The sequence below is a fragment of the Armigeres subalbatus genome, unplaced genomic scaffold, assembly GCF_024139115.2.
Source record: "Armigeres subalbatus isolate Guangzhou_Male unplaced genomic scaffold, GZ_Asu_2 Contig297, whole genome shotgun sequence".
In the NCBI taxonomy this organism is placed as follows: Eukaryota; Metazoa; Arthropoda; class Insecta; order Diptera; family Culicidae; genus Armigeres; species Armigeres subalbatus.
This window is the reverse complement of record NW_026943038.1, coordinates 210,031-225,120: the sequence shown is the minus strand read 5'-3', so window position 1 is coordinate 225,120 and position 15,090 is coordinate 210,031. Positions and strand designations below refer to the sequence as shown.

Below are 15,090 nucleotides of genomic sequence, written 5' to 3'. Positions count from 1 at the left end.
GAGATGCAACTGCGCCTTTGGAAGGTGTGCCGAAGCGCAATAGCCTACCAAGAATACTTGCCGTTACCCTATATGTGCAGGAGTGTAGTGCAGAAGAGGTAGCATTTCTTTAAAAAAAATATATATATATATATATATATATATATATATATATATATATATATATATATATATATATATATATATATATATATATTTAATGCAGCTCGATGGTTGTTTACGCGCCGCATGAATTGATAAGTATTAACAGCTGTTTTAGTACGTTATACACGTCGCTGAGATCGTGTCCAAAAAAGTGTGGGGCACACCACACCAAAAAATATGAATGTTACAGGTGATAACTGAAATAACTGACCGAATAACTTTAGACGTAATATGAATTAAGACTTGAATTACGATGTATTTTTCTGTCAACTTGGATGCACACGAAAGTTTTAGTCCAACCACCAATGAAAATGAACTTAATTTGACATCCTGGAAACCAAAATACTTTTATTGTGACGATGAAACTGAGATTTTTGAGTCGATGCAATAAGCATCGCACATTACAAACGGAATATAATTAATCAACTCAAAATACTCATTATGGCAAAATGTCGTAAAAATGTCTCTTTGCTCCATCTTTTTACTGCCTTGCATTAAGTAGATACCCGCTTTGCACAGCCATTGCGTTCCGTCATCGTGAAGTTCGTAAAACATTTTCCTGTTTTCGCAGCTCTTCCTCGGTGTTATTGTCGAGAACATAAACAACAATCCGAATATGCTGCCAGTCGCACTGTAAACACACAACGGAGGTCTGTAACACCCTGCCCGGCTCGAGTCGAGCAAAGTCGTATGCACATTTGCAAATTTTTCTTGTTAATTTATTGTTCATCTGCAGGAGAAGTGGGGGCATTTTGGACTCCCGTTGAGGTATCGTATCTGATTTTCGAATGATTGTTACATTACATGTCTTTTTACGGAATATGCGATTTGAAGCATTATGGAATCGAGTGTTAGAATAAAAAGATTCTTATAATACCCTTGAATTCCCTATGTGCTGGTTAGATGGGCAGCGACTGACTGCTTGTCTGCCTTCGACTGGAGGTTACATTGTTAAACGAACATTGGTCGCGTATCTGCTCGCAAGTCGCAACTGCTACCCCCTTGCGATAATCCCCAATGAGTCGGCTACTCAGACGGACTTGGCTATTTAAAGTTAATTTTTTTTATGGATCGACATTAAAGTACCTTGGCCAACGCCTTTTCGATTTTTCAAGAAGACTCACTTATTGCTATTTACTAGACAGCCCCTAAGTGCATTAAAATGGCGCGATGTCCACATCGTACCGTGTGGCTACTCAAACAGCAAAAATGATGATTGACACTCCCTTGACTGAGTAATGGTGGTTGCTAAACAATGAAAATTTGCACTTATGTGTCCGGCCGGGGGTGATAAGACGGTTTGCGGACGAAAGCTACAGGTGTCTTCATTCCAAGTCTGTATACCTAAACGAAACGTCCGTTATCAAGGTCTTATTTTGTGCTTTCCTCGCTTTACCGTGTTCGATGATTCCCAAATAGGTCAACAACAACGTTTGCATGTGAACAGATGTCCAACTGCGCTTTTATTTATCTGCGTTCATTTTCTGGTTTAAAGCGCTTTCATTATTAGCGATACAGTTATCGGACACCAGCGACACTAAATCAAAGCACAGCACAGATGTTTGTTTTCGCGACTGGATCGAACACACTGCTAATAACAATGGTTTTTCTTCTGGATTACAGGTCGGGATATCCTGAAGAACATCAATGGAGAGTTCCGCGCCGGTGAGCTGACGGCGATCATGGGACCGTCTGGAGCTGGGAAGAGCACACTGCTGGATATTCTGGCCGGTTACACGTGAGTGTTTAATTGTGTGCTCTAAGAATTATTATGAGCGTGATGTTAAGCTAGTTGGCTAATGGATGTAACAGTACTGATAGAATTTGCGCGGGAATTAGCTAAATCAATTATCAATTGGGTGTCAAATTATGTAATATAAGGAGATGTTAGGAAGGTTAGTACGGGTAATGAATGCCAACTCAGAGTCCTCTGTCGAACACTGCAAATTTATTTGCTTATAATATATTTTATTATCATCCAGTGACAATGAACGTTAGTCAAAAAGTTTCACGCTCCGATTGTGTGCCGTTCAATAATGATGGTCTCTATGCCTCACTTTCACATTATGCAATCATGCACTTTAATACTCATTTTTACGTTAGCTTTGAATCTGTTGATTTCAAATAATTACTTTTGATTATCTATTTCCTCCTACTTTGGGTAGGACTGACCGATCATCTTTTTAATATCAATTTCCTTTGATTTCAATTGTGAATCTAATCGATCTGCACTGAACGTCGTAACAAATTACAAAAAGGAAGCTCAAATAAGTCTAAACGAGATTCCAATGGATTGCAGTACAGCTCTGCATTTACACCTTGCAAAATCTGTATAAAATTTGGGCTTATACAAATTGGGAAGATTTTGATACAATCACTGTATTGAATCTTACACAATTTTGTATTATTCCAACATTGAATGCTTACGTTTTGTGTACCAACACCTTACAAAAACATGTAAGATTTATTTATTGGGTGATAGAATTGTAAAAAATCCGCATGCAAGTTATTTTCACTTAGGCATCCCTATTAATTACAGTTCGGAGTTCCAAAAGTTTACTGTAAATGGATGCAGAAATTTTTATTGCGTCAAATTGAAAATCTTTACTAATCTCATTTTAAAACCTCATCGAATTCCAGATAAGAATTTCGAGTGATTCCACTGGAGAATCATTACGAATTCCATTTTAATGGTTTTAAAAATAATTTGCAATGGATTTGAATCATTTAGTTCTTTTCATTTAATTTAGTTGATTTTAGTTAGGAATTCCATTGTTTCCAATTTGGCATCCCAATAGATTCTATTAAGGGAAAAATTACAAAACAAAAACATGCTGAAAGTGGCTGGGCTTTATTTTCGTTTCAGTCTACGAAATACGTACAGATGGAATCAAAGAATAAATTATGAAATTACGGATCCCAATGACTACTTACTCGCATTATACTTGATGCCCACGTAGCGGTTAATAAGTGCATAACAGCAAATAATACTGTTGCAAGAAAGAAATAATCAGCTATAGGTATTCTCAGCAGCTGGAATGAACTGTAGGATAAATATCACTAAACATAAGAGCGCAAAAAATGTTGAAAAACTCATGTAATCTGTTTGTATTCACTGCTACGGTTATTAAAAAAACTTGAAATTTGTTGTTTATCCGAAGTTGACTAAGTGCCTAGGTGCCAACAAACATGTTCAGCTACCTGTGCAAAGAAGCGGCATTGGATTCTAAAATGAAGAATCGATATTCGATTTTCCTTCATGGAACGACAAAAATCGAAAGGAGAATTAGAAAATCTCTCACTTATAATGTCTGTCTGTATACACTAGAGTGGGGCGCAGTTGTATGAAAAAACGCAAACTTCATCCAATCAAGTGAGATCAAAGTTTTTCTGGACCGTTTTGGGACCCCAATCAACTGTGCAAAACTGGGCTCGATTGGTTGCGTCCTCGCTTTCCGCATCGCGTTTTAAATTTATATGGAGATTAGTATTTTGCTCTTAGCGGCTTCAATTTATCGTCAATCATACTCAATACGTGAGCATATAGTCTTAAAGATGCCGAAAGACTTTGCCGAAGAAGGTACGTAGCTGGAAGGTCTACAAAAATGTTATTAAGCTTCGAAAATCAATTGTTCAAACCACATGCAAGAAATCAATGTTTCTGCCACCATTACCGGACAACCAGCACTACCGGATGAGCAAACTAAATCTTCCTTCTTTTCGGATTTTTTTCTTTGTGAAATGATTCCGAATAACTCCCATCAGCTGTATAAGCCCTATAAGATCAATAATATAGAAATATTACTTAGTTAAAATATTGGTCCACGTTGTTCGGCAGTGCTGGCACAATTAACGATTTTTTTGCATATGCTTTGAAAAATCAATTTTTGAAGCGTTATCACTTTTTTCGTGGACGTTCCAGCAATGTACCTTCTTCTGCGAAGTTTTTCGGCATATTTTGGGTTATACTTCAACGCAATGTGCCACTTGGATTACGATGAACTGGAACCTCTAGAAGAAATGCAAAAGTATACGTTCTCCCATACTAATTTCCATATAAACATCAAACGCGATGCGGAAAGCGGGGAAGCAACCAATCGGGCTTAAATTCTGCACAGTTGTTTGGGACCCAGAATGGTTCCGAAAAACCATTGATTTTAAAAAATGACCATGACGCTCCACTTTAGTATACACTCTCGATAGGTAGCATACAGTGAGAGACGTTTTTCGGTAGCTGTTACGATTATTAACCGATTCGGGGGCTACAGGCCATGATACATTTCTATCCCAGTTGCGGGGGCCACGGTTCTGATGATGCTTTTCAACTTTAACATCGTACACCAAATTAGAGATTCTCTTTTATCATGCTCTCTTTCATTAATATCGAAGCTAGTTATGCATTTATTGCAATATTTCTACCTCAGCACGCTAAGCAAAGCTATTTTCTTCAGATCTCTGTGAAAAAAATCGGATGTCAATGTTAGTATGGCTTCGTAATAATCAAAAGATAAAGTAAACAAAGAGAGCCTCACTTTTGGACTTACGACGTTTTCAAAAATCACGCGAGATTTGATTTTTTCAATTTACACACTTTAATGTTAATACAGATATCTTTAGAAAAAATTAATAAGAGACACAGATGAAAAGATTTTTTTAATTGTAAATCCAAATTTTCATCTGACAACCCTGGATCGAAATCATCTGTAAGGGTTGCGGATCAAACATCGACATCATTTTGTTACCTTAGATGGGTTGAAGCAGGGTGATGTATTCTCGAAACAATTGTTCAATACAGCGTTCGAGGGAGCTATTAGGAGAGCTGGTGGGAAAAGAAGCGGCACCATTATTACCAGATCGCATATGCTCCTGGGCTTTGCGGACGATATCTATATTATCGGGGTTGATCGCCGAGCCGTGGAAGAAGCTTTTGTACTTTTTAAGAAGGAGACAGCGAGGATTGGACTCACGATCAATACCAGCAAAACGAAGTACATTGGCCCTGGCAACCAACGTGGGTTCATTAGTGGTTGTGAAAGTGCAATGGTGCTGGATGGTGAAAAAAATGAAGTGGTAGAAGAACTTGTCCCGTAGTCTGCAAACGTGCGTGCGTGTATGTACAAACTAACCCCCCGAGCAGCACACATATTGCACAACAGTTTCTGTAACCCATATGTTACCGAATTTAGTCACATTTGAGATGCTACAACCAAATCGGTTTGGGTTGTGCTACTAGGGCCCACTGGGTGGCAGCTCCAGTGACCCATTTCCGACTGCCTGGTATTTCATGACCAGTCCGAGGTAACTTTTGCTTACAATAAGCCCCGCCTGCTTATCCTACCATTATAAATTTGATAATGGATCCATAAGCAAACTTCCGAATTACACAATCCAGTGCGTATTTAATATATGAAACATAATCGTAAGAAACATATAGCAAGAATATAATGAAACAATCTCACCAAATTAATCCATTTTCAAAAAATGGGAGAGACTTTTAGCTCCCATGAAGCATCCACATTATACACATTTTTTACGTATATTGCTTAGAATAAATCACAAAACCGCACTTTTTCATCAGAACGCTCGGTCAAAAAAACCCTAGGTGTAGCACTAGCCGAAATAAAAAGTTTACGATATCGAAAACAAAAATTCACTGCCAGAAAATCAAACGCAGCCGACCGTGCGCAAGGTTTACTTCGATCCTCCTAGTCCTGGAGTCTGCAAGCGAAGACAAAACTTGCGCTGTATACTACTCTGATTTTTCCGGTGGCTTTATACGGCCATGAAACATGGACGTTAAAGGAGGCTGATCGGAGAGCTTTCGGAGTGTTTGAGCGTAAGGTGCTGCGGACAATACTCGATGGTAAACAGGAGAGCCAGGTGTGTAAAGGGCTGGGTATTGTTAAGCTTGTACAACACGGCAGGCTATGGTGGGCTGGGTTGTTTGTATGCCGGAAGAATGTCAAGCGAAAATAACATTTAGTAGAGAACCCGGAAGAGCCCGTAGGCTTCATGGAAGGCCACGTACACGATCGCTTTTTGCTGTTGAGGAGGACCTGAGGGCGCCCAACGTTCAGGGCGACTGGGAGCAATTGGCCCAGGATCGAGTCCAGTGGAGAAGGATACTATATTCGGCGTAGGTTCATCGAAGAGCTGGAGTCCATCAAGTAGTAATGTGCATCTTCAATCACCATCAGCAACATCTCAATAGTTTCGAGTCTTGCGAGAAAAATCTGACTCTAGAGCTGCTTGATGATTCGCCGCTTCACCATCATCGATGACTGCCAGTGATGTCGCTGTTGCTTGCTACGGATAGAACAGCTACCGAACGCCGTCGATTGACCTCCTTTAAATGAAAAGGACGCGCGCGCGATACAAGTCTCTTTTTATGCACACAGAAAAAGAAATCGGTCGGTCATTGGCCCCGCTCTAACAGTAAATGTGGCAATGCGATATCAAAATGTGCACTCATATCGTTTGCCGGAAGGGCGGGGCTTATGGTGTTACTTCATTAAATACAAGAAAGAAAAAATCTCACACGTACGCGTCATTTTTTCATTGGTTCCATCGAACCGCGGTTCCATCGGTGTGGCGCTCCAGCAGTCTTGCCGTTTAACGGTAAATCATACCGAGTTTGACAAGCAACAGCATCAATAGAGATTTTCTGGACGACGATCGTCGGCGCGGTTGCTACAGAAATTTCAGCGTTGCGATGGCGTAGGTAACGACATCAGTGGCAGTCATTGATGATGGAACTAGCCTAGCGGTAAGATGCACAGCTATAAAGCAAGACTATGCTGGTGGCTGAGTTCGATTCCCGGTGCCGGTCTATACTTTTTTAGGTTTGGAAATTGTCTCGACTTCCCTGGAAATAAAAGTATCATCGTGTTAGCCGCATGATATATGAATGCAGAAATGGTAACTTGGCTTAGAAACCTCGCAGTTAATGACTGTGGAAGTGCAGTGGGGGATGTATACCAATAAGAAGGAGAAGAAGAAAAATATGATGATGATGAGGATGGAACTGCGAATCATCAGCTGTCGGAGGTAGCAGCACTTGTGAAATTTTTTCGCATCGGTAACGTTTGCAGAAGTGATTGATCGTGAAGCAGCTTTCAAGTCAGATTTGTCTCGCAGGATTCAACTTATTGAGTCGTTGCTGACAGTGATTGGAGATATTGAAAATATAACGGTTCTTGTCAGGACCACCTTTACATTCGGAAGAAAGTAAACTACTGTATTGGGACTTATCAAATGCATGTCCCGGCATATGTTCTATAGTGGTTTAAGCTTATTATTGAGATGAATAACAAGAGAATTGATCCGAGACGAACTACAAAAAGTCGCTTAGCGTGGGTCGCGGAATCATGGCCTCAATGTCGGTCAGAGCGGAGGCAATCGGCGGGTGATTGCTGCAGAAATTCATTGGCGTCTCCATCGATTTGGTTGTCGTCAGCGAAAATTAACATTTTATTACAAGATATCGATTCGTTTCTCAGGACCATGATTTGTTAAAAAGAAAGTTGATCCGAGACGAATATTCATTACAATCATTACCACAACAGCAAACAAATCGTCGGACGCTGCAATTAATGTATTCGCAGACGACGGCTGAAAATGTTTTTACTATGGTGGCGTTTTCATCGGTGAAATTTTCTCGCAGGATTCTGTTTCTGTTGTTATTAGTGATAGAAAATATGCATTATTGAAAATAATTCGATTTTTCAGGATCACCATTTGCTAATCAAAGAAAATGTTTCTTCATATTTCAAAGCACAATCGCTAGACAATGGCAGACAGTTTAATCGTAACGATGCCGTCGGTAGCGGAATCGCAATCGTGTCGGAGAGAACTGCCCTTCTACGCATAATTGTCCCATGTTTGTTCTCAACTTTTTATCACAGAGTGGTCTATTCTCATGCATATTTTCTAAAAACATTTCAAAATCTCGAACATTTTTTGGAAAATTAGATAAAACAACATTAAGTCTGTTTATCCCATTGATTTCTAAGCATATTTGTCTCACAGCGAATAAATTCACCATTATGGAAGAACAAGTTATATAAACGAGCGATGCTTATATAAATCGTATTCACTGATTTTGTTTTCAAGCCAGTCCACTTTTAGTGGTGAAAATTATTAGTTTTGAGGATCTTCATCCTATGTGATACAACTATAATCTAAAATCTAACATCTTTAACCACGTGGAGAGTCAAATTTTATAAATAAAGCTTGAAGCAAAATATGTCGATCATAGTAGTCAATATAGAAATCGAACACTCAGTGGGACCAATATGCGTAGAAATCTGTAAACACGGGCTAGATTTCTCGGCATAACTGTCCCGCTTAGCTATTTTCATGATTTAGGCCCTAAATGATATTCATATATTCCAAATATGAATGATTTCAACGAAATGGAGCTCTCCCATTAGTCTATAGATAAGAACTCCTTAAAAGCCGCTGGAAGCCAAAAAAAATTAAGTTTTGTTCTACAACCGGTTTTCTCAGTTGCATTTTTTATTTTAATTTGGTGCGAGTATGCGTAGAACGGCAGAGAAGCGCTGTAATAAATTTGTTTATTTGCATGGTGAATGAACAAAATGTGGATGCCGTTCGAAAAAAAAGTTCTGCAACAATCAGACAATTATCAATACTGACGTCCTCGATTTTTCTTCAGTCACCGTACGAATAAAATCATTGAAGCCAAGGATGTTATCGATCATTTAGTAATTCAAGACAAAATTTTCAAAACGACTTATCTGCTTTTGAAAAACAAAGATTCAAATGTTGATTTGACTAATCGGATAGCTCTTCGATGCAAATCAACGCCATCATCAGGTGATTCTTCATTTACCTATTGATAGTGTTATTATTGAATTATTGAAATTAAGCTATTGAAATTAGGAACCGAGAAATTGAAGAAATCCAAAGCGACCCTAGTGTACTCATTTCAAAATTTAGGCGATATTAATTAGATGAAAATAAAAAAAATCAAAACGCTCCAAAATTTTATTGCATGAACAAGCTATGAAGCACCAAATAAAATAAACGTTACAGGTTTTTGTCAGTATGAATATGGAAAACCAGCAAACAATAAGTTTCATAATATTCCGGAGGCGAGCCAGCCTGGGGCTGCAAGTCTCCTTAATAAAGCTAATAAAAAAAAAAAAAAAAGTTTCATAATTTATTCGGACCATAATCTGTCCAACAAAGTGGATATGTCTGCCGGTACTCGCATATCAGTTCCACTTGGGTTTTTGAAAGGTAATTCCATAAATAGCATTTCATTTTATGGATCTTTTGAATAACATTTGAGATTTTTTCGTAAGAAATGTAACAAAATAGCAAACATACGTTGTCCCGTATTGAGTGTACCCACATACCAGTCCAATTAGGAATCTACATAAGCTGATTGTTCAAAATTTAATTATTTTTCCAATGATTTAAATTGTTCAATAGTAATTTATTAAACTATGAACAACTTATCAAAATTTCAATAAAATCGTAGTATGATTGATATTTTATTTAAGTCTTTAATGGAAAAATCGATTTGGAACTACATCGGCTATTATCTCGTTATGCGAAAAACCGTTCAATTGAATATTTGTCTAGGGTAAATAATATATTTTGGACATGTACATATTTTGGACAAGCCTGAGCTTCTTCGATCAAGTTTAGATAATGTGTAGGAAAATTTTTATCGAAAGTATGATCATTGCATACTTTTACCTCAACTCTAGCGGCTCCTGATGAGAATTCACAAATCAACTATTATTTATCTTTAAAATTATCTAAAATGTAAAGCTTTCTACCAAAGTGCCTGCTGGACGCCAGTATGCAGGAGAACATGCATTATAGGACTCTTCGTAACATGCACCTGAAACACGTTTAAATTGGTTCAAACGGTAATCTTGAGGTCCTGCGGCCAAAGTTTGATTGTAATTGAGATACTAACATATTCCAATTCCTTAACATGAACTAGAGACGAATGAAACAGGAGTGACCAAAATGAAGTTATGTTTTTATGCATCAGACATTTATTGGTCACCCCATGTACAGTACATGGATGAACCATTAATTGCCAACTTTTAGGCTGTTTTCAATAATATCGATAAGATTGCGAAACAATGATAATCTCTGGTTTAATCTATGTCAGAGCAAATAAATGCATTTAAATGAATGTGGATACGTGTAGGTAAGTCATACCATTGAGATCTGTAGGTGGCCATTTTTCAATTAGGAGAAAATGACTCTGTCCAAAATATATGCATTTTCCATGTCGAAATTATATATTTGATGTCCAAAAAGAAAATATTTCAATTCGCAGTATATCACAGTTTACACCTAGTAAACGTAATTTACTCAAAAATTGGGCAATGTAGACACAAGACTAATCATAGGTTATGTATTTGGATGAACCAAGTAGTTTTCAATTGTTTTATACTATTCAATCTCGATATATTTTCTAATGAATGTTCTGCGCTTGTCCAAGATACATCATTTACCCTATCTGGCGGCTATTACTATGTAGAAAGTCAGAGCTGCGGAATATTGAGCTTGCTGACGCCTAATCATCTTTCTCGTCTTAGCGCATAAACGGGACTGGATTTGTTTTCATCGAGAAACGTTTCCCGAAACGGTAAAATTTTCATGAAGAATTAGAAATTTTTCATAAACAGTTAGGAAATTGTCATTTGTCATCAGGGTATGAGCAATAAACAAATATATTTTTTTCACAAATAATGTAAAATTTCCATAAGCAGTTGAGAATTTTCCACAAAACAAACATAAATTAGCACTTTAAAAAGCAGAAGCAATTATAAAAGAAGAATTTTCCATAAAGAAATCAAAATGTTCCACGGGAAACATACAAAATTTTTGTGAATAAATTAATTTTAGCAATGATTTTAGCAATAAGCAATTACAATATTTTCCACATTTTTTTTACAGAAAATTGAAGATTTTCCAAAAAATAATCAATAAAGAGCAATGAAAAATTAGACAATTTCCATAAAAAATACAAAAAAGGCAATAAAATTGATAAAATTTTTCATGAACTTTGAACGCTTTCAACCTTCCGAAACTCGCACCTTTGTAAAAAGTACATCACTTCCGAAAAAGCTCGCTTGTCGCCCACAAGCGCGGCGGGACTGCGTGAGTGATCCAGGACCATGCGAGTTCCTTTTTAATTTTCCAAGGGAAGTTTTTATTTGAGTTGAAAAGCAAATCCTATTCTTCCTATGCGCTTGAAAGAAAGAGATAATTAGGTGTCAGTAAGCTCTATATTGTAGCTTGAATCACAACATCAACGAATACTCACCGACGAATACATAAAATTATTTTCACTGGATTTCCAGAATATTGGATTTTGCTGGATAATAAAATGTGCGAACAACTAGCGACAATAAGCTGGTGTAATATTCAAGAATTTGTTCTTGGGAAGAAATCCATTTTTTTTTCTTTTTTGGGAATTTCGCAGGGAGTTTAATTAGAAACCATTCTGAGAGTTCATCCATGAATTCCTTCGGGAGATCTTCCAGGAATCCCTCAACAAATTCCTCCCTAAATTGTAACGTAATTTCTTCCATAAGTCCTCAAGAAGTTATTATGCGAGTTCATCTAATAATTTATTATGAATTCCTCCGGAAACTACGCCGATTATTTCGTATTTCAAATTTTCTCTGATTATTCCGTTATTATTTGAGAACTTTTCGAAAGATGTTCCCTGGGTCCTTCCAGTAATCCCTGAGTTCAAGAAATGTTTCAAGAGTTTCTCCGGTAATGTCCGTAGATTTTTATTTTTTTTTTATTTTTAGGTTGTTACTCTTCCTTAGAACCTTCTTTATGATTTCCAACAAGAGTTCTTCCTGGAGATTTCTTCGAATAATTTTTCCGTTTGTTTTAACAGAAATTTCTCCAGGAACTCCTCCAGTAAAAGTTTGTTGGAGAATTTCTGAAGGAAATTCATGGAACAAATTTCTGGAGAAATTCCAGGATGAAATACCTTGCAATTCATTAATAGGGGAACTGTCCCGATCTCCATCTCATTGAACATATATTCATCTCATCACGAAACAAAGAAAGACAGCTTCTTTTTGTCAACAGGGCTGAATGATGAAAAAAATCACAAAAATAAGAAACAAATCAAATTGCTTTCCATTGCTTTGTTTTTGATGGGATGAATATCGGAGCCATGAGAAGAATTCCAGGAGCAGTTTCGCTAGATTCTTTAAAAAATCCTAGGTTTTCAGAATGAATGCTTGAATAAAATCATAAACAAACTGATTTTGAAATGTTCATTGTCATATTATATATTCTCATATTGTATCAACTAAATATGCAACATGATGAGGTCAACTATTCAAGAAAATTGTTACCCTACTTTCTTCTCCTGATAGCAACATTGACTTGGGTAATTGTTTCTCCCTAATAAATGACCAAGATCTATCTTCGTATTTGCCCATATCCACTTTCTAAATCGAAATTTTGTTTGCTGCCTACTGTATTTTATCAATTAATAGGTAATGAGCGTTTGAGTGATTTTTTTTTCAAACTGTGGATCCAAATTGGATACAGTGCGCCATACTTACGCACTGCGATTGCCTTTGTGGAGTTAATATTTCTCATAGCAGTACCAAACTGACTTACCGAGACATAGCCAGCCCCAAAGCATTTATACAACGAAAGATGTCCAACAAAAATAGTTCACCACCAGAGCATAAACTGGTTCCTACTGTGCTATTCCCGTCACAGTCCACATCCACCCGCTCGCCTATGACTCAGAAATTTCAACCTGGAGTCGGTTGATGCCGTTGATGCAGGGCACCTCTTTGTTTATGTTTACATCAGGTGGTGAGGTTGTTGCTGCTATTGAGAGGTCTGTTTAGCTCTGCTCTATGTATTTGTGAGTTACCGACAAACTGTAGATAGGTACAGCTGCACCCGACCCGACTTGGACCGGGCACTCAAATGTACCGAAACAGCTGATTGCGCTACGGCTGCCTAATTACGATCGTCGTTTCCCCAACCGCAACTTCGCCTTGCCCTTCTGCAGCAGCAGCACAACACAACTGCGCGCGGCCGCACGTTGTGTAAACCTATGGAAAGCGACGACGGCAGCCAAACTTGGAGAGAGCGCGTCGTGTCGGTGCAGATGTACTTACCGGATTGTTTGCGGTTGCGATCGTCGACTTTGCACCCATTATTGGAAGGTTGAGGTTGTTGGGTGAGAAGAAGGTGGTCGATGTGAAAATATCTTCCTGTTTTCAGCAAGTTATTAATCACGTCTCCTGAGACCCCCTCATTGTTGTTGTTTGGAGTTGATTGCAGCTGCGTTTGTTTCTCCTCGAACAAATCAATTCGCAGAAGCTGTCTAAAAGGTTTCCGATGTCCGTAGAGTTGCTGCTCGGAGGCAAATAATGCATTATTCTTTGTTACTTCGCTGCTGGACGTCTCCACGTGAACGCTTCTGGTGTTGATAACCCTGACTCACGATTCGTTTTGCTCTGAAAGCATATACGATTTCTCGCTCGGTGACGCGTTTTCAGTACTTCAAGCGGTTTGATACGCGGAACCGTTGAACAATGGTCAAACTCTGCTTCGTATAGGACAAGGAAATTTAATGAGCAATTATTTGTCCCGACAGGGTGGCAGCAAAGGCCGCGGTGGAAGTGCTTAATAAATGTTATTTTATTGTCAGCTCCAGGTCAGTTTGTTCTCGGCTTTCTCAGTCCAGTCCAGTTCCAGCTGATCAGTTCTTTGTTCCCTGTGCTGGCAGTCGACGACGGTCGGTAATCGGCTAAGGAAAGTTCATTGAATGCAAATGCAAACGATACTTTTAATTATAACTCGAATGAGCTGGAATGTTTGTGTTGCATGACATTGGAACGCGTTGAGCAGCTACGACGTGTTTACGTCATCTACGAATGATAAAAATGTTTCACTTTTGTTCTGCAGAAGAAGTATGGAAAACGAAGTTCATGAAGTTACGAGCGGTTTGGATCATCGAATCAACCACAAACAATGCTGCGCATGAAGTATGTTATTGTGCACCCAAAAAACAATTTTTACAATTATTTTAAGAAATCTTGGCATATAAAAATCTGTAGATTTCAAATAAAAATGTAAGATTTCAATAGAAAGGTAAAATTTTTCGAAATTGTAAATGCAAAATTTCTATACAGTTTCTGTAAGGTTTTTATGCAAAACTGTATTAAAATCTGCCATCCGCTGGTTGGGTGTACTTTAAGCACAACATCTTCAATTAAGTTATACATACTTTAATCAGTAGATTTACTTATTTCATGCATTCCTTTTAGAGATTTTTTATAATGTATTTATTTCCCACATTCTGGTTTTCAACAAGTTTAAATATGAAAGGGGCTAAAAGCCATTTTGACTATGACGATATCATTTTCACAATTTCGGAAATAATTTAGACTACCTTCAATTATGTCAATTGTGATCCATGATGCACAAACTCAAATATCGCAGTTCAAATAGCACTTCACACCCAGCGTCGCGCTTGATGAAGAAAATAAATGTTGTTATCAGATTGACTCTCTAGAAAACTCTCAACAAATTTATTTACCCAAGCTATCGGAGCTTTTATCAAATCACTGAGCCGTATAGTTTATCTAATTACAGCGGATGTACCCCTCTCAGACATAATTGTTTATTTTATCTGTGCGATCGTCTAATAGCCGCAATTTCATCCATCATTTCAGCGAAAGTGAATTCACCGGCGAGATCTCGATAAACAAACAGCAGCGTGATTTGAAGCGTTTCCGGCGCCAGTCCGCCTACATCATGCAGGCCCACGACCTTCAGCCGCACCTCACCGTACTGGAGGCGATGCACTTTTCGGCCAATCTCAAAATCGGCACCGAGCTTAGTCCGGCCAGTAAGAAAATTCGGGTAAAAACGCTTTTATGTCAAGTTGATGAT

The 15,090-nt window shown here is 38.1% G+C and overlaps 1 protein-coding gene across 1 annotated transcript in view; it reads left to right on the top strand.

Annotated features, from left to right (window-relative positions):
- The window catches only part of LOC134203929 (ATP-binding cassette subfamily G member 4-like), an 83,672-nt gene that overhangs the window by 50,906 nt on the left and 17,676 nt on the right, over positions 1 to 15,090 (top strand). Inside the window, 2 exon segments of the mRNA XM_062678766.1 lie at positions 1,768 to 1,882; positions 14,871 to 15,060. Of these exon segments, the coding sequence (XP_062534750.1) occupies positions 1,768 to 1,882; positions 14,871 to 15,060 (305 nt within the window).